This window comes from Oryzias melastigma, linkage group LG15 (assembly GCF_002922805.2).
Source record: "Oryzias melastigma strain HK-1 linkage group LG15, ASM292280v2, whole genome shotgun sequence".
NCBI lineage: Eukaryota > Metazoa > Chordata > Actinopteri > Beloniformes > Adrianichthyidae > Oryzias > Oryzias melastigma.
Genome location: NC_050526.1, coordinates 26,857,715 through 26,878,715, shown reverse-complemented (window position 1 = coordinate 26,878,715; position 21,001 = coordinate 26,857,715). Strand labels below are relative to the sequence as shown.

At 39.7% G+C, this 21,001-nt stretch overlaps 1 protein-coding gene and 1 long non-coding RNA gene across 4 annotated transcripts in view; one reads left to right on the top strand and one right to left on the bottom strand.

Annotated features, from left to right (window-relative positions):
- sptlc3 (serine palmitoyltransferase, long chain base subunit 3) overlaps positions 1 to 20,139 on the top strand; it is a 26,488-nt gene extending 6,349 nt beyond the window's left edge. For both annotated transcript variants that reach the window (XM_024297988.2, XM_024297987.2), the window contains exons 4-12: positions 1,258 to 1,406; positions 5,332 to 5,456; positions 7,729 to 7,822; positions 9,448 to 9,553; positions 11,662 to 11,881; positions 16,189 to 16,315; positions 18,022 to 18,157; positions 18,255 to 18,384; positions 19,270 to 20,139. In XM_024297988.2, the coding sequence (XP_024153756.1) occupies positions 1,258 to 1,406; positions 5,332 to 5,456; positions 7,729 to 7,822; positions 9,448 to 9,553; positions 11,662 to 11,881; positions 16,189 to 16,315; positions 18,022 to 18,157; positions 18,255 to 18,384; positions 19,270 to 19,383 (1,201 nt within the window). In that variant the 3' untranslated portion in view covers positions 19,384 to 20,139. The remainder of the gene's footprint in view (positions 1 to 1,257; positions 1,407 to 5,331; positions 5,457 to 7,728; positions 7,823 to 9,447; positions 9,554 to 11,661; positions 11,882 to 16,188; positions 16,316 to 18,021; positions 18,158 to 18,254; positions 18,385 to 19,269) is intronic.
- LOC118599726 lies at positions 3,255 to 4,907 on the bottom strand. Of its 2 annotated transcripts, XR_004949206.1 has the most exons (3): positions 4,774 to 4,907; positions 4,589 to 4,691; positions 3,255 to 3,924 (listed from the first exon to the last, which is right to left on the bottom strand). It is a non-coding gene; the product is annotated as an uncharacterized LOC118599726 (long non-coding RNA). The 2 variants fall into 2 exon arrangements; XR_004949205.1 differs by having other exon boundaries at positions 4,589 to 4,880.
- Positions 20,140 to 21,001: the final 862 nt, after the last annotated feature.

Here is a 21,001-nt window from a genome sequence, read left to right as displayed (position 1 = left end):
CCGATATTTGAAAGTCTTTCCAGTAGGATGGGGTGAGAGATGGTGTCAAAAGCATAATGAAATGATATTTTCACAATATTCTGATAAAAAAATGTGCGAACAACAATGAAATGCCACTTTTGTGAGCTCACCACACCAATCAAAATCAAATATTTCTAATTTGCCTGAAGATGCTCAAAGAGTTAGGAGGCCATAGATCAGAATATCTAGGAGGAGTTTACATTTTTATCTGCTACTAAAGGTGATTTATTTATTTATTTATTTTTTATGATGGCAGCCTCTTCTCAATGTCAAAGGTCAACAACACTTCAGCTGTGGTTGTTAACTCAAGTTTTCTTTTACCATGTTACCAAATTTTACACTTTGCCACAAAATGGGCACCAAGCTGTAGGTCCAGTGGCCATCCCATAATAATCTTTAAACTTCCTTTGGATATCTCCAACACGTGTCTTGGTTTTGTTAGTGGGTTTTGAAGAATATATAGTTTTTGATCCGCATAAGAGATTTTGTCCCCGTTCAATTTTTAAATGGTTTCTCCTGCTGTTATATCATCATTCTTTCAGGGTGTTGTTCACTATTTTAAAAATTCCCTCTCACCGGGTGTGAAAGAAGAATTGCAAAAACAATCTGGTGCTTCAGTTCAGGACGGCTGTAGGACTAAATAATGCGCTCAGTGTTTTGAGCCTCAGTAAAATCTATTTTAATAACCAAACATTTCTGATGATCCGTTTCATATTTTATGGTTTACTTCCTTTTATAGACAGCTCAATTTAAGGCCCTTTTAAGATCACTTAACTGAGTTTAATGGCTGTATCTCAGCAGATTAAATGGCCGAATTGGCAAATGGTGCAGTGAGCTTTAAACCTGCCCCCATCCACTGGTGTTAACCAAAGAAAAAATTAACTTGTCTCCCACCAGGCATGGTAAATGTGTACTTCCCCATGCTGCTGGCGAGCTGGCAGTTAGCATTCCTCTTAGTGTTCAGTGATCATATCTCACCGCTTCCTTCTTTCAGTCAAAGTTAGTGCAACTGTTTGTGTTGCTTCAGCACTATGCAAGAAATAAAAGTTTGAAACACACTTTACAACCTGTCAAAAGCATTCTTTTAAAAGTTTTTACTATAGATTTCCAACCTCAAGATTCTTTAAGACTTTCTTGTTTTTAAAACTATGTAGATAAACTAGTTTAGATGTGGCTTCAGATAAAAGGTTTGCGTGAAAAAACAAACACCCTATGTAAATATTTCAACATTTTCAGGTTTACTGGAAGGACAATCCCCAACGTCATCAACATGGGCTCCTACAACTACCTTGGTTTTGCTGAGAACAACGCAGATTTCCTTAAAACGGTGGCAGACAAAGTGCAGCAGTATGGAGCTGGTGTGTGCAGTACACGACAGGAAATTGGTGAGTTTGTGGTCTGTGTTGTCAGATAAAAGAGCACTTCGTTGACCTGAATGTTCTTGTTTTTGCAGTGTTATACTGCTTATTACGACTAGCAGTGCAGAGATGTTTAAATAACTGCCTGTGATGGCAAATGCATATGAATTATTTAGGTTTTTCTTTAATTATGCACTGCAGGCATCACTAGAGACACATATCAGTCCACAGAGTGGAGCTATGAAAGCCTTGTTTAAGTGGAACATGTGTCAACCTTAAACAACCCCAAGCAGAATATTACTATTGATTAGCAATGTCATTAAGGACGTGAAAGTGGGTTCTAGTCATTGACTGTATTAGAAAACTGTACTGAGTGAGTGTGATGTCAGTCATAAAAAAATCTTCCAGCTCACACCAAGTGAATTTAATCGCCTTTTTTTTTCACAATATGGACGCCGCCATGTTGGACCCAGGCGTCATCACAAAGGAGTGATTGGTCCTAGTCTGAGTTATTGTTTTTATGGCATAGAGGGGTGTAGCGATTCATTTGTAGTTGCTGATACAATTCAAAGTTGATGTTGGTTCATTCTGAACGATCTGATTCACCGACCTAGAATAAAACTAGGAGATCCTTTACCAAAGTTCAACCAGTGTGACTCAGAGATAAATACCTGGTCAGTGCATGTATATCACTGTTGTTTATCTATATCAAAATAATACAAACTGAATGTTATACCACACTGTATGGTCACGTTTTTGTAAAATGACTATACAGTATTCCCACGTTTTTTGAGGAGGTTAGGGACCAGAGGCATCCACAAATATCCCAAATCTGCGAATATAGAGAACATTTATGGAGAACTTTTTTTTAATTCAGCACAAAAGACTGTCCATAGCTGCAGCGACAGCATGCTTTATGACCTGAATGAGGACTATCTCTCTGTGCCTTAAAATCAGGAACACGCACTTCCTCTTTCTCCAAGTAATAAACACCTGCTCTGGTTGATAATTGTCCTCCGCGATTATTTTCTTCAGCATATCAGGATTTTTTTCGTCCGCTTCTGAGTCCGCTGATGACATTTCTCCATGCAGGGACAAAGGGAGAGGGAGGGGCGCTCCCTCTGTGCTCCAGAGGGGGGACTCCGCTGTGCAGAGAGATACCTCAGCAGCGCAGCACCTCTTTAGAACGCAAAAATTCCATACAACCATCTTGAGTTGTCTGAGTTTTTGTGACTAAACCAGAAGAGACATGTGACTGAAAAAAATCCACTTGTATGTGAAACCGCGAATAAAGAAACCTGAATACGCGGAGGACATCATAATGATGGATTGATCCAAATGGTATTTTCCTATATCAATATTATCATTTTATTTCATTTTGAAACCATTTTATAATGTTATAGGTTGACTTGTCACAGACAGATCAATTTGGTTGGAATAGAAATCAATTAATTGTGTTAAAAACACAATTTTCATCAGAGTCTGTCTTTAAACAACTCCAAACAGAATATTACTTTTGATTATTTATGTCCATATGGATGTGAAAGTGGGTCATGTTTTTTTGACATTTGATTCCAGTTTCTAATAATTCTGTCCAGACTTTGCCCTAATTTGTTCCACGATTGCTTGGATCATCTCCAGCAAGATAAGGGATGGATGACGATTAAATGCTGGTGTAAATGTCACGCTCTGCAGCTGCAGTTTATTTTATAAAACTTAGCTTTTCTTTTGTCTCACTTTGGTGTTTTTGACACTTGTGCTTCCTGTTGGTTTTAGTGGGCTTTCTTACAAGCAAAAAGTGAGTTTTGTTTCTGCGAAGTGTTGCATTCTCTCACCAGCTTGGCAGAGAAACCAGCAAAGCTAAAAGGCACGTAATTTTTTTTGTTTGTTTTATATGCTTTTCCCAAAGTTCCACCCATCTTCAGAAATATTAATCCCCAAACTATATATTATTCATGTGGTTTTTTACATGCGTTTCTCTGTTTGAAAGTTCTGCTGTTCCAGTTTGAGAATGTGTTGAAGCGGATGTAAATATTTGAAGAATCCAGGGTCTTTCTGTCTTGTAGCAGAGACATCACCCTCACCATCTTCCACAGAAACTCACTGTGGTGATGCAAACAAAAGCCCTCCATATGTTTTTGTTGAATTTTTTATGTTTAGCACTAAAGTGAACCCAGAAGCAGAGTTCTGATGAGCATGTTAAGGTTTTCAGCACTGATTATACGAGATCCTACGATAACCGATTCAAAGAGAAGGATCTGGAGATGAGCGGATTATGTGGAACCTGATTGGTGCTGCTAAGACAGTAACCTTATCAGACAATTCTGGAGAGGTCTTTCTGAACAGAAGAGGAGATGGAAAAGTTAAAATGAGCACAAGTGACAAACAAGGTCAAAGATGGCCATCTGTTCATTACTGGTTAGACGAGACATTCTGGCAGCAGGTGAATAAAAGGCTCGAGCTTATCAGGCGCTGTAAGATTTGAGTCAGATTTGTTTGGCAGCTAAAGTGGAGCTCCCACTCACACCGGAGAGTCAGGCCCCACCTATAATGACAAAACACTTATTGAAAAATACATGCATTTATGTAATTTCCTTTCTTGTGGATTAAAGTGACCGCTTTTCAAATCTCAGCTGCTCCTCATGTGTCACTTTACATGACTACATATGGAGTTCTGTCAAATAAAAGTCCTCAAAGTTCAAACCACACCCTTCTGAAGTCTTTCACCCTCAGTAGAAACACGTGCTTGTGTATAACAACTACACAAACATGTGAAATAAAGTTGAAAGCGTCAACAAAGTACTCTGACTGCACACCCTGTAATTAAGCAGGTCAAACATTCATGGAGCAGTATGAATGGATAGCTCACATTCCCTCCTTTTCTGCAATCATTAACTCATGGCTATAGATAACACTGCACATCCCTCGTCGTGATTAGATGGGTTCAGGAAACTGGGTCGACTACCAAACCTTTAGAATAGACAAACTGATGTGTAACACAAACTGTAGCCCTTTTGTGTTATAACATGTCAGAGTTAAGCACGGAGCTTAGCTGGTGTTTGGAAACTCTTTATAGGTCCAGTTTTAGAAATGATTAACTATTTCAAGCTGTTTTATTTTGCAGTAATGGCTTTAGGAAAAGTCACATGCTAGCAATAAAAGAGGGAAGCACAGTACAACCCTTCCATCTTTGAGTTTTATACCATTACCTGGCAGGTGACCAAACCTGAGTCACTGTTACACCTGAGCCGACGTGAAGCGAGCTAAATCCACTTAATCCAGTCCTACCTCCGAGTGTCTGGACCAGGAGGTCTGCAGATGACGGAGAAAATCCTCTGTTTAGGGAAATGTTATCTAAAGAGACTGAAGTGATTGAAAGCAGCTGAGGTGCCACCTGAGCGGTCAGGGAGGCACGCCGATCGATCCGACTTCGCCTCAGCCCTGACGGAAAGCTCCAAACGCGAATCACCATATAGATGGAGCTGCTCCTCTTCATTACCAGTTTATACCCATCACTCCACATTTTCCTGGAAACAACTGACTGTTTGAACTTTAACTGCCTGCTTTAGTCAAATACGAGTATTGATCTGGATTCTAATGTTTGGAGCTCTTCTTGAAAGCAATTATCACACAGTTATAAACATTTTTTTGTACAACTTCATCACAAGCAGTCCTGAAAAAGTGCAAAATAGAATAAACCAGAATGTCATTTTATAGATTAAAAACACAATGTGAACAATTTTCTAAATCAATTCAGGGTCAGAGCTGTCATGCAGGCTAATCATTACCTGACTGAGCGCCATACGGCGCAGCCGAACATTTCAGAGACTCTCATGGTGGGCGAGGAATAACAGCTTTATGAATTTAAATCATATATTAAGAGAAGAGTAGGTACACATCCAGCAATCATGCAGATTTTGTTGAGTTATTCATTTATGATTTCATCTTTTAGGTAATCTGAGCATCCATGAGGAGCTGGAGCAGCTAGTGGCCAATTTCTTGGGAGTGGAGTCGGCCATGACTTTCGGGATGGGTTTTGCCACCAATTCAATGAACATCCCTGCACTAGTTGGAAAGGTATGTGATTTTACATCAAATTAGTCGATTTTTTGGGGGTTGTCTGGGCCTATGGAGGGTCATAGAGCGGCCGCATTTTAAGGGGAGAAAAGGTGTGTCTTGCAGTTCCCTTGAGGCTCGTACGACCACCTCAAGGGACGTTGTGAAAATAAAGCATACTATTGTTGTGTGTGTTAAGTGTAACATGAAGTATTGTAAGGATAATGGAAGTATGGAAGTAGGCACCCTTAAGGACAGTTGTGACAAACAGAAAGAACTTGGACTGTGTTTGGGTGGCACTGCCGTCTTAATCAAATTAGTTCTTACATTAACGACTAAACTCAGCTGCGAACAATTACTCACCTCGCTTAATTAAAATCATAATGAAACATTACAGTAGCCAGAAGGAGAAGGCTCTGGGACAATTTGCTGCTTTTAGACATCAGACTAGGAAGGACCGCTTTTGTTATGGCCGATGCTGGAGGGTGTGACACAGCACACTGTGGTCTCTCAGCAGATGAGCCCGGCTCACGCAGAGAGAATAACCAGAGGCTATTCAGAAGGAATGGACAGAAGGAAGACGAGGTTGATGACTTAAAGCAGTGATTTCCAACCTTTTTACAGACCACAGACTGGTTTAATGTCAGACAATTTATTCATAGACCCTGTATGAGGTTGAAGTTAGCGTCTGATTGTATTAATCTTCTATTTTCCCTTAACTTTTGAGAGTAAAGTTGATCCTTATCCTCTGTAAAATATCTGCAGATGCTTTTGTTTGTATTTGTACACTAGATTTTGTGTAGGAACCATTAAAATGTGGTATAGATTTTCCCATAACCCATAGCTGTAAAAGTAGAAGCTAGTAAATCAGATGCCAACTTCAGCCTTGTCTGACTTTTAAGGTAGGAAGAATAAATAAATATTTTATACATATAATAATAAATGAGAATCCACTACCTGAGCAGCTTTATTTGAATCATCCTTGCAGCTTTAGACATTCGGTTGCTGAATATTAAACATTATTTTTATGGTCTGTGGGAACAACTATCACAATAAATCCATATTTGGATTAAAGACTCCTTGTTTTTTCTGTTGAATGCAGCTCTGTTTTATTTTGAAGTCGAAGGATCTTTTTCTGTTTCCTCTCTGGATCGTTTCTGCTAAAAGATTCTTTCCAAATACGTTTGTTTTTTTCAATTTTTTGTCAACTTTGCTAGCTTGGGGTGTCAATTTAGCGGTCGGAGCAGCTACTTTCAGAAATTAACGGATGGAATTTTTAACGTGTAACCGAGCGACTTGAATGAGTTGGATGCGGTGGAGAGAATCCAGCAGTTTTGCAAAATAAAACTTCCTTCAGAATAAGATTATAAATAAAAAGAAAAAAAAAGTAGGTCATGGTACTGGTGGTTGGGACAGTTGGTACCAATCTTCTGCCTGAGGCCTTTGGACCACTGTTTAAAGGATCGAAGCAGGCCTTGACCCTGCAGCCCAGGAGGTGCCTTTTGCTTGAAGCCCTCACTAACCCTGTGAGGGTACGGGGTCGAACCCGGCTGCAGCGTCAGTCCTGCAGGGATGGCGTGTGTCATGGCGAGTGCTCTGTGCAGCCAGAACGACATCAAAATGACAGCTGTTGGTACACGAACAAGCCGGTCAGCTGAACCTCGGGCCAAAGTCTGCATTTCTGTCACTGAGATGGTGCAAGCACTCCCCCAGTCAGACTAATACAGCGTCAGTGTTATATATGCTAATGCTCCAGAGAGAATTCTGTGGAACAACTGAATTCATTTGCATGCTGATTTTTATGTAACACCAAGAAACTGTGCTCTCTACATGAAATCTGTAATGTCTGTGTGGGGAAAAAAAGTATCTTTGAGGATAAAAATTCATCCACAGAGGACCCAGACATGGATTATATGTGATAAAGACTTTAGTGGAGCAATGCAAGAGGGATGGGCTGACAAGCAGTTTAGCCATGTGAATCCATTTTATTATATTCCTGTTTCTACAGGGGAATCTTGCATTGATGGGATTACAGAAACGAACAGCAAACTCCAGCCTCCACTCTTAAACATCATTAGTTGTTTTTATGACAGCGTAAAATGCTTACAAGCCAGTTATTTCCTTTTTATGACTGAGTCCAAACACTGTTTCATTTACTTATCTTATCGACACCATTCAGATTTGTGCACAGATTTTGATTGAAACGGCCTCCAAGACGATGACATTCTGCTGATAGGAATGACGTGAAGGCCGTGATGTCTGAATTTCATGATTTTCTGCTGCTGTTTTTCAGGGTTGTTTGATATTAAGTGACGAGCTGAATCACACGTCTCTCATTTTGGGGGCCAGACTGTCTGGAGCAACGATCAGAGTGTTCAAACACAACAGTAAGTTTGCATCTTCTGCGTTCTTCTCCTGCAGGCTGAGAGAAGCACTTCCTGCTCTGCAGAGCAGGATCTGCTTAAGGCTCAGACCTACTTAACATTCCTTATTTGGAGCAGGAAACGTTTTCATGAAAGAAGCTCAGTTTGCAGTTTCAACTGCTTTTCATTCATCGGACGCAAAAAACAAACACAGCAATATTTGAAGTCCTACTCCGATCGTCTTTTGATCTATTTTCAAAGCATTTCCAACACTCTTTTAATTATGATTATCCAGTTTTTAGCCAAAATAAAAAAAAAAAAACTGTGTTGTTTTATAGGACTTAGCTTCTGCAGAGCAGCAGGAATTCCCCTGAGTAATGGATGGCACTGTTACCATAGAGTATGCCCCACCCTTATTTCCCATCATTCGTCTCTTTACACATTCTCCTGCTAACTTTCAGTCCCCAGACATAAATAATGCCAGCTCAGACAAGGAAAACCAACAAATTCATGGATTCATCGGCATGAAGTGGAGCAGGCAGGGAGGTCGTAGATCACTAAATGTAAATTTTACATCACAAAAACGCTCTTTTGCAAGCATCATTTTTGTCTGCTCTTGATTCACAACAATTTGAATAAAGAGATACTCAGAAGTGCAATTTTGAGCATAATTTTCTTCATAAATGTTCTCCATCATCAGAAAAATGTCACAAAAACATGTTAAAAACACCATTTTCATCAGAGTGGGCCTTTAAATTGAAATTGTACGTCAAGCTTGCACATTAACCTACAGCATTTAGAGCAAATGCATTGCAAGCGTCTGGTTTTCTCTCAGATGCAGCAAAACCATTTCATGCACAATAGCTGGAATGAGGCAGTGATGTGTGAGCAAATGTGTCCTGACAGGTACAAGCTCAGTCAGTTATGGGTTCTCCCTGCAGACCCCACAGGCCTGTCTAAAGGCTAAGAACCCTCCAGCAAATCAACTCCTGATCCCTTTTTTTTTTTTTTCAAAAAGATATTTGAGAGGAAGATTCCCTGCATCTGAAATATTTAAAACAATAGCATCACCAAACTGTCGCTGGTGGAAAATGATATGATTTTGCTCCATTTGTTTTTTCAGTCTTCGTGTTGTACAAGTAGCATTTGTACAGCCAACGAGATAAGATAACAGGCGATATTGAAGGAACATTTACAGCTGGAAGCACATGCCCCACATAATCATCCAGTCACACAACATTTCAGACAAGGTCTTTACTTATCTCAAAGCTAAACTGTGAAACCATCCCCTGCACAGTCGTGTCTGCTCATATCTCTAACATTGGATGCATTCTGTCCAGCAAATCAGCAGAAGCACATCCGTCTCCTCTTGAGTAAACATTTTCATTCAGGCAGTGATATCAATCATGCAGACCTGTTATTAGCAGTGGCAGGCTTTCTTCTGATCAGCAGGAAACTGTTGAATTTCTTGAAATGTTTCACAGGTGGTCAACACTGCCATCTGCTGGTGAGCAGCAGGATCACATCGTTTGTCTCTCCTGTTAGAAAATCACGTGTTTGAAAATCATGAAAACAACTATGGCAAATCAAAACAGTGATATATATTTTTTTCTTTTTAATGTTTATATATATTTTTTTATCTTTGTCAGACATGCACAGCTTGGAAAAGATGCTAAAAGAGGCTATATGCTGTGGGCAGCCCCGGACCCACAGAGCCTGGAGAAAGATCCTCATCATGGTGGAAGGCATCTATAGGTCAGAGATCTCCACACAGACGCACATATTTGGACTCGCTGGAGTTTTTGGTCCCCCAGGTGTTCCTAACAAAGTTTTTCCCTGACAGAAATGTGTAATCTGAGGTGAGCCTGTGCTTAGTGGTTTCTATAATGGACTCTTTTCATGGCGGCCCCTCCCACCCCCTCCAAAAACGGATCATGTGTGTGGCTTTAAAAGCGCTGTGTTTGTGTGTCGTTTGATTAGTGCGGAAAGGGAGAGGTTTTGTGTGTCTTTCCTGGCAGAGAGCTGTCCCAGGTCTCAGTGACCCTCTCCATCTGCTCATTAGCTCCATTTCAAGGCCAAATGGAGCTACTGAGATTGATTTGGCTGCACTTCCGACTATGATCGCCTTTTTTTTTGTTTGTTTGTTTTTTGTTGCTTTAGCTTTAATATTTTTCATTTCAGGGGACAATCTTAAATACAGCCTTTAATATTTTTAAAGATGTTATGTTTATCAGACTCCATTTATCAGACCATAAAGGCCAAACTAATGATGCTGCAGCAAAATAATACTCTGGAAAAAAAAAATGTCCTTCTCAAAGCAAGTTTAAAAATATAGAATATAAGATTTTTTTATTATTGTGATAAATGAAAAAATCTGCCATTGGAGCCACTAGAAATTGTCTGTGTAATGTCGTACCCTTTAAAGATGAAATAAAATCTTAAAATTAGCTATAAATACTCAAATTTAGATATATTCCCGTGGTAATCTGAACTACTATGTCAAGTTTTATATAATTGAAGTATTTAAGCACTTTCCCTCTCAAATACATCCTGCTTTAGCTCCACGGCAGTCCAAATATCCTCATTTCTAGGCAATAATTATCTATAAGGACGGGAATTTCACAATTTAAGAATCATTAGTTGTTCTATTAGTAATTATCGTAACAGTTTCACCAAATCAAACAAATCTATTTTTTGAAACAAGATCCCTCACTATTTATAATAAATATTACGTAAGCTGGAGATAAAAAAAACAAAAAAGAAAAAAAATATAGTTTTTTGGAGATATTGTTCAAATTTAATGTTTTCAAGATCAAATGACCTAATAATATATTTAAAATTTATCATTTTTAAACTAGTTGCATTTTACTAAAATACTTGAAAGTTTTGCCTTAAATAAGGTATAGAAAAATATTTAAACTAAGAATTAGTCAAAAATACTTTTTTGTGTTTTTGCAGTGCATCTCTAAACAATTTATTTGTTTGTAATTTTTAAAAACAGGTTTTAGAGGAAAGGAAAACTCAAAAGAAGAAAGAAGGTTTAAGTTTGTGCACTTGAAATAATGTCATTCTCAAAGCAAGTTACATAATCTAAAATGAAAGATCCTTTTTCTTGCTACAAGTGAAAGAAAATCTGTCAATCGAATTTGTCTTGGTTAGATTTCTTTAAAGAAATTGTGGTGTCCTGCTTTTTTAAGACACAATTTAAACTTAGCTTGGTTCTTGAAATGTAACATTTTTATTACTTTTAAAGAACAATCATCATTAACCATAAAGGACTGGGGTGAAACATCATACTTATTGATGCCCATTCAAGAAAAGCAAGGGTATAATTTACACAGAAAACACTTCATATTAAAGCTTAATCCTCAGATTAGCTATAAATGCTCATGTGTAGGTATTGTTCTGATAACTAGAAATATTATGTTCTAAAATACGCTTGTATTGTTTAACTCTAAAACAATTTCACTGAAAAAGTTACATCAATTTGTCTGGTAGTTTTTACCCAGAAAAAGTATTTGTCATGAAAAATAGACCAAAATATGAGAGCACATGATAAGTTTAGAGTAGTTTTTTTTTTCAACTGTGGTATATGTAACAAAATGGAAACTAAAAACATAGGAAGATCCTAAAAACATGCTTGAAAATAACTGAAAAATTAGGAATTTCAGAACAAAAAATTCCTTTAAAAAAATGACACTGTAGACTTGACCTTTGGTCCACCCATTCCTGAGACATGTGAGACTTTACTCAGGGACCCATGACACTCAGAAAACATATTGAGGGTCATGTAAATACTTTAGTTGGTTTCTGCAATAGACTTTGAGTTCCTTTGATGCTAATTGTGACTCTCTGACCCTCAGCATGGAAGGCTCAGTGGTGCGGCTCCCTGAAGTCATCGCCCTGAAGAAGAAGTATAAGGCGCACCTGTACCTGGACGAGGCTCACAGTATTGGAGCTGTGGGGGCCACGGGGAGGGGAGTGACTGAGCTGTTTAATGTGAACCCGGCTGATGTGGACGTGATGATGGGGACTTTCACAAAGAGCTTCGGGGCTTCTGGAGGCTACATCGCAGGAAAAAAGGTTATTTTAACACACGATCCCCTCTTTGCTTTGTTACGCCAGCATTGGCTGTTACCTTCATGCCTTTTGATTGTTTTCTTTTCTCCTTTAGATATATATTCTTATCAATATTAACTATCAGATGGTTAAAACCCAATCTGATCATTTTTTTATCTGTTTTCAAAGCATTCCCAGTGACTTTTTAATTAGGATTATGCCGTTTTTAGCCAAAATGTTTTAAATTGTGTCGTGTTCTTGGACATAGTTTCTGCAGAGCGGCAGGAATTCATTAGAAATTCACTTCGGAGTTGTGGGCAGGACTGCTGATGCGGAGCAACCCCGCCCCCTTTCCCCTCCTTGTTTCTCAGAGCTAGGCCAGCATATCTTTTATGCCACAAAAACAAACTTTTTCAAACTGCATTTTTTTCATATGCTCCTGATTAAGAACAATTTAAATAAATAAATACCCGGAAATGTGATTTTTAAGCTTAAATTTCTTTATATTTGTCCTCCATCATTAGAAAAATGGTACAAGAACATGTTAAAAACAGGATTTTTATTGGATTGGGTCTTTTTTTGGGTGCAAATGAAAGCTTTTGTTTCAAACAACTAACTTCTTTAAATTTACTGAAAGTGTTCTTCAGAAACTGATAGATTATAAAACTTGTCACTGTTTTCAGTAAAGCAAATCAACTTTTTCCCGGAATTCCATTTTTTCCGAGACCAACAAAAGCCTCAGAGCACTTTTATGGCAAGCACAGCAACAGCCTTCCAGCTCTCTGTGCAACTTTTATCCTAAAAACATGAATGTGTTGTCTCTCGTTAACAACAGCGCCTTCGGTGTAAAAGCAACGCCATCCATCATCTGTGTTTTTATTTCCTTTCACATCTCCAGTTCATTGCATAGCTGTGAAAATAGACAGACTGGTTCTGCAGTCAAGCAGAAACCAGTCTGGTTGCTACGCACAAAACAATCCTCTCAGACCCAAATAGAGCAAAGATTGATTTCCAGAAATAGGTACGGAGGATTAAATGCTCTGAAACAATTCCAATAGCCATTAGTTATAATTACATGTTGTTATTTCAACACTTTTTAAAGCGCCTGGCAAGATAAAATACATAACGCACTTTTTAAAATAAACTGTTGGATGGCGAGATGAGAGTCAATCACACGCACTCCATCTAACATCACTTTTTATGCTTCTCATGTGTCCCAACAAGTGTTCCTAATATCCCCGAAACTGTAAATCGGGGCCTTTGGAATTCCTTTTTAGTCCATTAAAAGTTCACTTTAGTACATAACCGCACTGGTTTGTGGCAGTTGATTAGAAAGCAACAAAGGAACCAGCCGTGCTGTTTGAATTAGGCGGCGAGGAGCGGACCCTTCCTTTCACGCCATGAAAGCTCAGGCCTGTAATAAGAAGGTAAAGTTGGCAGAGGGCCAACCCCTTCTTGTGGCGGGCATCGGAACTGCGCTCCAGATTTAACGGGAGGATGTTTAACAGGCACGGTGAGGTTTGAGGCATGAACGCACGGCACGGTTTGACAGCTGACTGCAGTAAACTCCCAGAAGAAAAAGGACAGGAAAGGACTCGATGCATTTGTTGTTGTGGTGAAGACCCCAAATCCTACTTTAAACGGGTTGGGGTTGGCTAACTAAAGGATCTGCAGATGAGATCTGGAGAACAGTTGTGCTTAAGCTTGTTTTATGGGCTACCTAAAATAAATAACCCAGTAAGTATTCTTCAAGAGCTTTCAGATTCAGGCTTCACAACAAAAATATTTAATCTAGTCTTTCAGAGTAAACTATATCCATATATATGATCTTATATTACCTCTGGAACACTAAAAAACAAATTATTTACGAAACAGTTTTTTTGTGAACTATTTTCATACCTGGAAGTAAAACCACTCGATCTATGAGGCAAAGCCTTTTGCTCCATTTCATGGCGTCAACCTAGAGTTGTCCTTGTCAGCTTATCACCCACACAAAAAAAAATTATTGATGTAAATACTGTGTAGCCTGGGTGTTTATTTTCAAAATTTGGCACAGACAGAATGGATATGGCTTATGGGTTAATTTTGCTGTGACATTTGATCAGACATCAACACCAGATAAACATTTTAGGATTTACTGAAACGATGAGAACATTGTTCTGATTAGCACTGGCTGTGAATGTTTCTGTTCTCTCCGTAGCACCATTATTCTCCGTATCAAAAGTCCTTTTTACGTGTATCTTTCTGCCTTTGCTCAATAATCTACGTTCAAACCAGTTCTCCCAATTTGTCACTCCCTTTCTCCACCAGGAAATAGTCTTCTTCCTTTCTCCACCAGGAAACAGTCTGCCCCCTTTTTCCACCAGGAAATAGTCTGCTACCTTTCTCCACCAGGAAATAGTCTGCTCCCTTTCTCCATCAGGAAACAGTCTTCCCCCTTTTTCTACCAGGAAACAGTCTTCCCCCTTTTTCCACCAGGAAATTGTCTGCTCCCATTCTCCACCAGGAAACAGTCTGCTCCCTTGCTCCCTTTCTCTGCTCCCTTTTTTTCACCAGGATATAGTCTTCTCCCTTTCTCCTGCCGTCCTGCAAATATCCCCCGTCTGCTTGCACCATTCTCAGATACGTTCAGGAGCGATCCCAACATTTCGTGCAGTTTCCTCACCAGAAGTTTCGTCACAAATTTTGAATACTAAATCAAAAGAGCTCAAACTGGATCACAACAGACAACTGCCGTCTGCACGACTGTGCACGAGCAGGGGCTGGGGGCTCGCAAAGCTAGCTGACCACCCCTAGCTTCTCGAAGACAGTGTTTTTTGAGCAGACTCCTTCTGGAGGGGGCTATTCTCAACTTGTGACATCAGCATGTGAGGACCCGCTCTTTTTTGTGGGTATGGAAGGGGCTGCTGTTGAGAGTGCAGGTTTTTAGAGGATTATTCATGACCGGATCAAAATACCACTTTGGGGTTCTTTATAGTGAGAAATGAACAGTATAATGCACTTAAAAGCTCCTGGTATGGCCACTTTAAAGACCCGGATCATCTATTGAGCTATTCTCTATTTTTTGTCATTTTTTAGGCAAACTTAAAAAACTTTTTTAAGAGTTTCTACAGAGCAGCAGGATTTTGACAGAAATTCCCATCTGAGTTGTGGGTGGTGCGTAGTAAGCACGGCCAGAGAGCTGAGAGCTATCCGTTTCCCCACTAGCTTACAGCCCCTCACACCTCCAACCTAACATTAGCGATTCAAAAACAAAATGGCGAGCAATATTAGAGCTATCCAGCAGTACAGTTTTCAGGAAGATTCCATCTCAGACGAGGAAAACGAAGACGTACATGACAGCATATTTTCTGGGCGGGCGTCAGGCCCCCCCAGCATATTTTCTGCATTACAAAAACGCCCTTATTGAAAAGCCTTTTTTTTGTCTGCTCGCTTCATAACAATTAGGTTAAAATAATTAATCAGAAATGCAAATTTAAGATTAATTTTCTTCATATATGTCCTGCCACATCAGAAAAAGGACACGTTAAAAACAGTATTTTCATCAGTGGGTCTATAAACATATAGACGTGTGTGTTCTGTTCAGGCAATATTCCTACTTTGTGGCCATATTAAAACCAGTTCCGCGACCACCATGTGGCAGAGGAAACACTCTCAGCTGTCGCTCCATCCCCAAAGCGTCTAATGGATTTCGGACATCTTCTCTCAACGGGCTTATCTTGGTTTGCACCGCAATCCTGCGGGACCGCAGGGCTGCAAAAATCTGCCGCCTTAAACGGAAACACATGTCAGGTTCTCTGTGAGATTCCTGTCCTCCTTCTGAGCGCTTCCACTCACAAACCCCGTTTCTCCTCGAGTGTTTGAGGAAGCCACAGCCGCCGCCCAGTGGGGACAGATGGTGGTGGCCAGACATCATCTCCGGCTCCGTGTCATCACCCCGCCACCGCCGCTCGCTGCCACTGAGCGGCGGCCTATCCAGGCCCACTCCTAACCTCAGAGCCCTCACACATGCTGAAGGATCAAATCGGCTCCCCTGAAATAGGGCTCCTCTCCTGTCAAGCGTCGGCAGAATTAATCTGCTGCTGACATTTCAGAAAAATGAGCCTGACAGTCCTCATTCTGGCTCATTATGATGTCGGTTCTTCCTGTGGTTCAGCTGGGAAACGATCCCGAACTGCTTTACAGCCAAGATTTTCAAACCAACTGGAGGTGTTTGCATTTGTTTTCAACTTTGAGCTCTACCTCATGATGTTAAACTGCTTTTACTTTAACAGATGTGAAATGTGAAGGTTTCCCACCCTAATCCTAAACCCTTGTGTCTAACCTGGCAGGAGCTGGTGGATTACCTGCGCTGTCATTCTCACAGCGCTGTTTACGCTTCGGCAATGTCGCCTCCCGTTACGGAGCAGATCATACGGGCCATCAAGTGCATCATGGGAAAAGATGGAACAACAGAGGGTAAGGGGCTCCATTTTTTTTTTTTTTTTTTTTGTGATTACAAAAGATTTTGTTTTGCCACCTTTTGTGTAAATTTGTCTGGAGGAGCTGAGCAGTGGAAAACAAGAAACTCATTAAAATAAGTACAGTTCTTCAGATTTGTGTGGCCTCGTTCGCCGTATCCTCCACTTTTTTCCTTACTGACAAACATTAACTTAAGTTTTCATGTTTTTTATATAATTATCTCATAGAAAAAGGAAAAAAAAACAGCTAAGCAAATCCAGGAGACACTGGCATTGTTAACATTACGAGTAAGACCTGCAGGAAAACACAAACAGCTGCTCCGTCCGGGCATGTGGAAACAATTACAGGGGTCTGTAGTGGTGAAAAAAGGGGAGGCTTGCAGTCGTGGAGCATTCTCATGTGGATGTTGATCCAACGTTACTGTGTCACGGGAGTTAGACACAAGAGCGGAGAAGACGGAGCGATAACAGCAGAAAGCTGAGAAAGATCTTTGGAGAGGAGGAAGGAGGAGGAAGTGCATGATGTGTTTGTGACGCTAAGTAAATGAGGGGGAAACGAGGCAGCCGTGTTAACTTGTGCGGCATTTAAAAATAAACATCGTGGGTTAATCAGTGCAAGGACTGATGTGTTAGGGAGACGATGCAGGTTCGAGCAGGGATGAGTAACTTTCGCCTGGCTCAGAACCAAACATGCTTTCAATCTGACGTTGTTCAGAGAAATAGCTGTTCTGGCAAAGAGACTCACTACAATGAAAAGGGTGTTTTTAACCTGTTCTTGTGGCATTTTTATAATGATGGAGGAAATGCATAAAACCATTCTTGAGTATCTCTTTATTCAGTTTGTCGTGAATCAGGAGCAGACAAAAAAATGCTGTATTTGTGACGTAGAACACTATAATCTTACCTTCTGCAAGCAGCATCCACAGATTCTCACCAGTCGTTTCTGAATTTGGAAGCAGGGTTTGACCTCTGCGGCTGCTTGCTTTGCAGAAAGGAGCAACTCACTGGTGCTTTTTGGCAGATGTCCTACAGTTGTGTTCTTTTTCCCCCCTCCGTCTCCTTCCCCCTGTTGCTGCGCTCAGATAAGGGGATTTAAAGTTCTTTCTTACGTCTCTTTGAAAGATCTGCCAATCTGTTTCCCAGTAACCCGATGGAAACAGAGCCGTTCTCCAAGACCGGGCCCGATCCCAGCTCTGCTGCAGTTACAGAGCAGGCAGGCTGCCTGGCCGTTCCCATTGTTCACAAACACAGGGGGTGGGGGGGTTAGCGGAGAAGGCCACCTCTGCTGCCTTTGATGTGTTTCCTGAGTTCATCTGAAGGGCTGCGCATTCAACATCCAACTGTTATTTATGTCATATTTCTGTCTTTGCTGACCCGCAGCAGCGATTCCCCAATTTTTGTTGAAATCCATTACAGCCAATTAGTGATCCAGTCATCGTGGAAACAAATAAGTGCGTGTGCAGTGCAGGAAAAGCTGAACCATCTGCTGCTGCAGCTGAGATGTAATCAGGAGCAACCTCGTCGCGGAGGTTAGAATGGCCCAGATGGAGATGCAGGACTCACAAGGAGATGCTACTGCACAATCTCACACCGCATTAGCTAATCCCGACTCCTGCAGCAACACGGAAAATGAGGAAGGAGGGAGAGACGGTGATTTGCTGCTCGCTCATGTATACATCTGGTGGTGTCCTTGTTTAATTGCAGGAATTAGACGGATCCGCCAACTGGCAGAGAACACCAGGTACTTCCGAGCCAGGCTGAAGGAGATGGGCTTCATCATTTACGGCAATGATGACTCACCTGTTGTTCCGGTCCTGCTCTACATGCCGGGCAAAGTGGTGTAAGCGCACACAGAAACCAGAAACTCCCACCCAAATTGTTTGCATAGATTGATTAGATTTTTTTCCCCAAAGTGATGTTTGTTCCTCCTTTACCAGAGCTTTTGCCAGAGAAATGCTGCAGAGGAAGATCGGTGTGGTGGTGGTCGGCTTTCCAGCCACGCCCATAACAGAGGCCCGGGCTCGCTTCTGTGTGTCTGCAGCACACACCAGAGCCATGCTCAACCAGGTAAACACAGTGACATCACTACAGTGGCCCTGAAGTCCAAATCACTCAACACAAAATCATATTAACTATCACAAACAAAAATTAATAAGCAAAAACAAATAATGGAAGCAAGATTCCAGAAACCAAAAAAGAAACATTTCAGAAATCAAAATTATTTTCTAGAACTCTACTTTAAACTACTTGACTTTAGTTAATAATTACTACATTTATTTAATCTAATGTGACCTATGTATTTATTACTTGCATAACTGCAACAATATTTATTTGTATGATTATTTTCTTTTTACATTTACATAATTTTTTCTTTGTTTTAGTAATCAATGCATTTCATTATTTCTGTAGTAAGTTAAATGTATTTGCGTGATTTAGTTGTTTTATTTACAATCAGTACTTGAAATAAACCAATAAATCTGTCAACAGAAATCAAAATGAAATGTTTAAAATAAATATAATAATTTAAAACCAGTAAAGATGGGTATTATGGGACATCATGATCATGAATAGATGATTACATTTGAGCTTTGAAAAAGAGGGGAAGCAGATGGGTGGTCTGACTGAACTGTGATAAAAAGTTGAAATCATTAAAGTTATTCAGTGGGCGTGGCCAGAAGCTTTAAAAAATATATTCTCTCTGAAGATATCGCCAAATAACTTCCTGCTGAAAAGGAGAACAAACGTCATCATATATCCAATCAGTGATATACCATAATACTAACCATTTAGTTTCATATGTTAAACTTTTCATTTGATCTCTAAACCTTTTTCTTTTTATTTTGTTTAATTTTTTTGAATTTTGTTTTGATTTCTAAAAGTACATATATCACAGACACGCAGTGCTTTATCCAATGACCTTTAAGGAGATTTTCCGACACTTTCTATTTTCAGGTGCTGCACCATCTGAATGAAGTGGGAGACCTTCTGTGTCTCAAATTCTCTCGGCGGAAACGTCCTTCTTCGTGTAGCCTCAGTGAAGAAACAGATGTCGGGCTGGACAGCTGATGCATCTTTCTAGCAGTTTAACATTTCAGTGTCAAAACCTTTGACTGTACATGAGAACTGGACTGAGTAACCCCTCCCTGCTGATGTTAAATAGGAAGTACTCACTGGCTCCAAGAAGCCAAAATCCCATAGACTGTTACTCAGTCATTCTATTGGTCTGAATAACAATTCTTACTCCTCTTTTTTATACTTTTTTCTAAATTACAAGTTATTAAAGTTATAAACTGACCAATTGGATTCCCTTAAGAAAAATAGGTGGAGCCTGCTGGCCCCCACGTCGAAGGTTCAAAATATTTGATAGATTTTGTATTTCAAATGGAAGGGGTGTGGCCTTCCAACAGGATCACTTCAGAGTCGTTACCATAGAAACTCAAACAGACTTGGACCATTCACTCCTTTCTGACAACATTTGGCTCCAACATGGAGGTGTACATATCCTGAAAACATGGCGACTCAATTGACTTTTCTATGGATGACATCACACTCACTCAGTCCAGGTTTCATGTACAGTCGAAGGTCAAAACTAGTTTTTTTTACAGCACTGCTGGCACACAAATGTGAGGCTTCGGCGAGTATCTGCATCCCTTTGAGATGCAGCAACCAGATGTGAGGCAGATGCTTTTATAAGTTTGTAAATTCTTTCTGATTCTGGTTAATTGTTGTTGCTATTCATCACAAACCCAATGGACTCGTTTAATATGTGCACATTTGTGGAAAAATTGTCAAACAATCAGAAATAATCTGGTTTAAGCCTCAGGTATTTTGTAAAATATTGTCTATTTTGAAAACTGATTTATTTTCTGTTATTATTTTATAAGACTTAAGTCCAGAGACCTCAGCCTTTTGTAGTCTCATTGTATCATTGATTTTTAAAACTATAACTCAGAAGAAGGCTCAGCTTCTTGCTCATCTCATTATGTCTATATTTAGACTGAAACTTTATGTAGGCAACTTTTTTTGCCTCGTATAAAATAAAGTCTGCAGCCATTTATGGAGAAAAGTTGGGGCTAGTAGACCATAAAGAACAGTTTACTGTTGCAGAGAATTTGAATGAGTGAAGATGAGAAACTGATTTTACCTACTGCACTGTAAAAAGAGGCCCTGTGGAAATAAGTCCGAAAATTGAATTCCTATTTGAAATTTTAAAAATGTAGTCACTAAGAATGTGTTTCCTGAAATTAAGATTATTTTGCTACTGGAAAACTTTCAAGATAAGACTCTGTTTCTTGCAAGACAGAAAATCTTACTTTCTTAAGATTCATTTTTTGCAGTGTGTATGTTATTTTTAATATGCCCAACTGTTGTTTTATATTAACGATGATGTATTTTTTTTTTTTATTTCAGACTGAGGTCAGTAACAATAAATCAATTCAAATTTAAAAAAAACAAAAAGCAATAAATGTATTTATAAGAAAAACTGTTTTTTATGTTAAAATGAGTTTGAACCAAAGAAACTGCTGACTAGTCTTTTCTGAAACCCAAAGGTTGATTAATTACCCGACTGAGGCGTTATTGATCCTTTCTTTTGTGAAGGCTTTTTGCTTCCTGACGCATGATTATTTACACTGCTCGCAGACGACCCGACTTAGCAAAAGATGACAGCGTTTGTATTCCACAA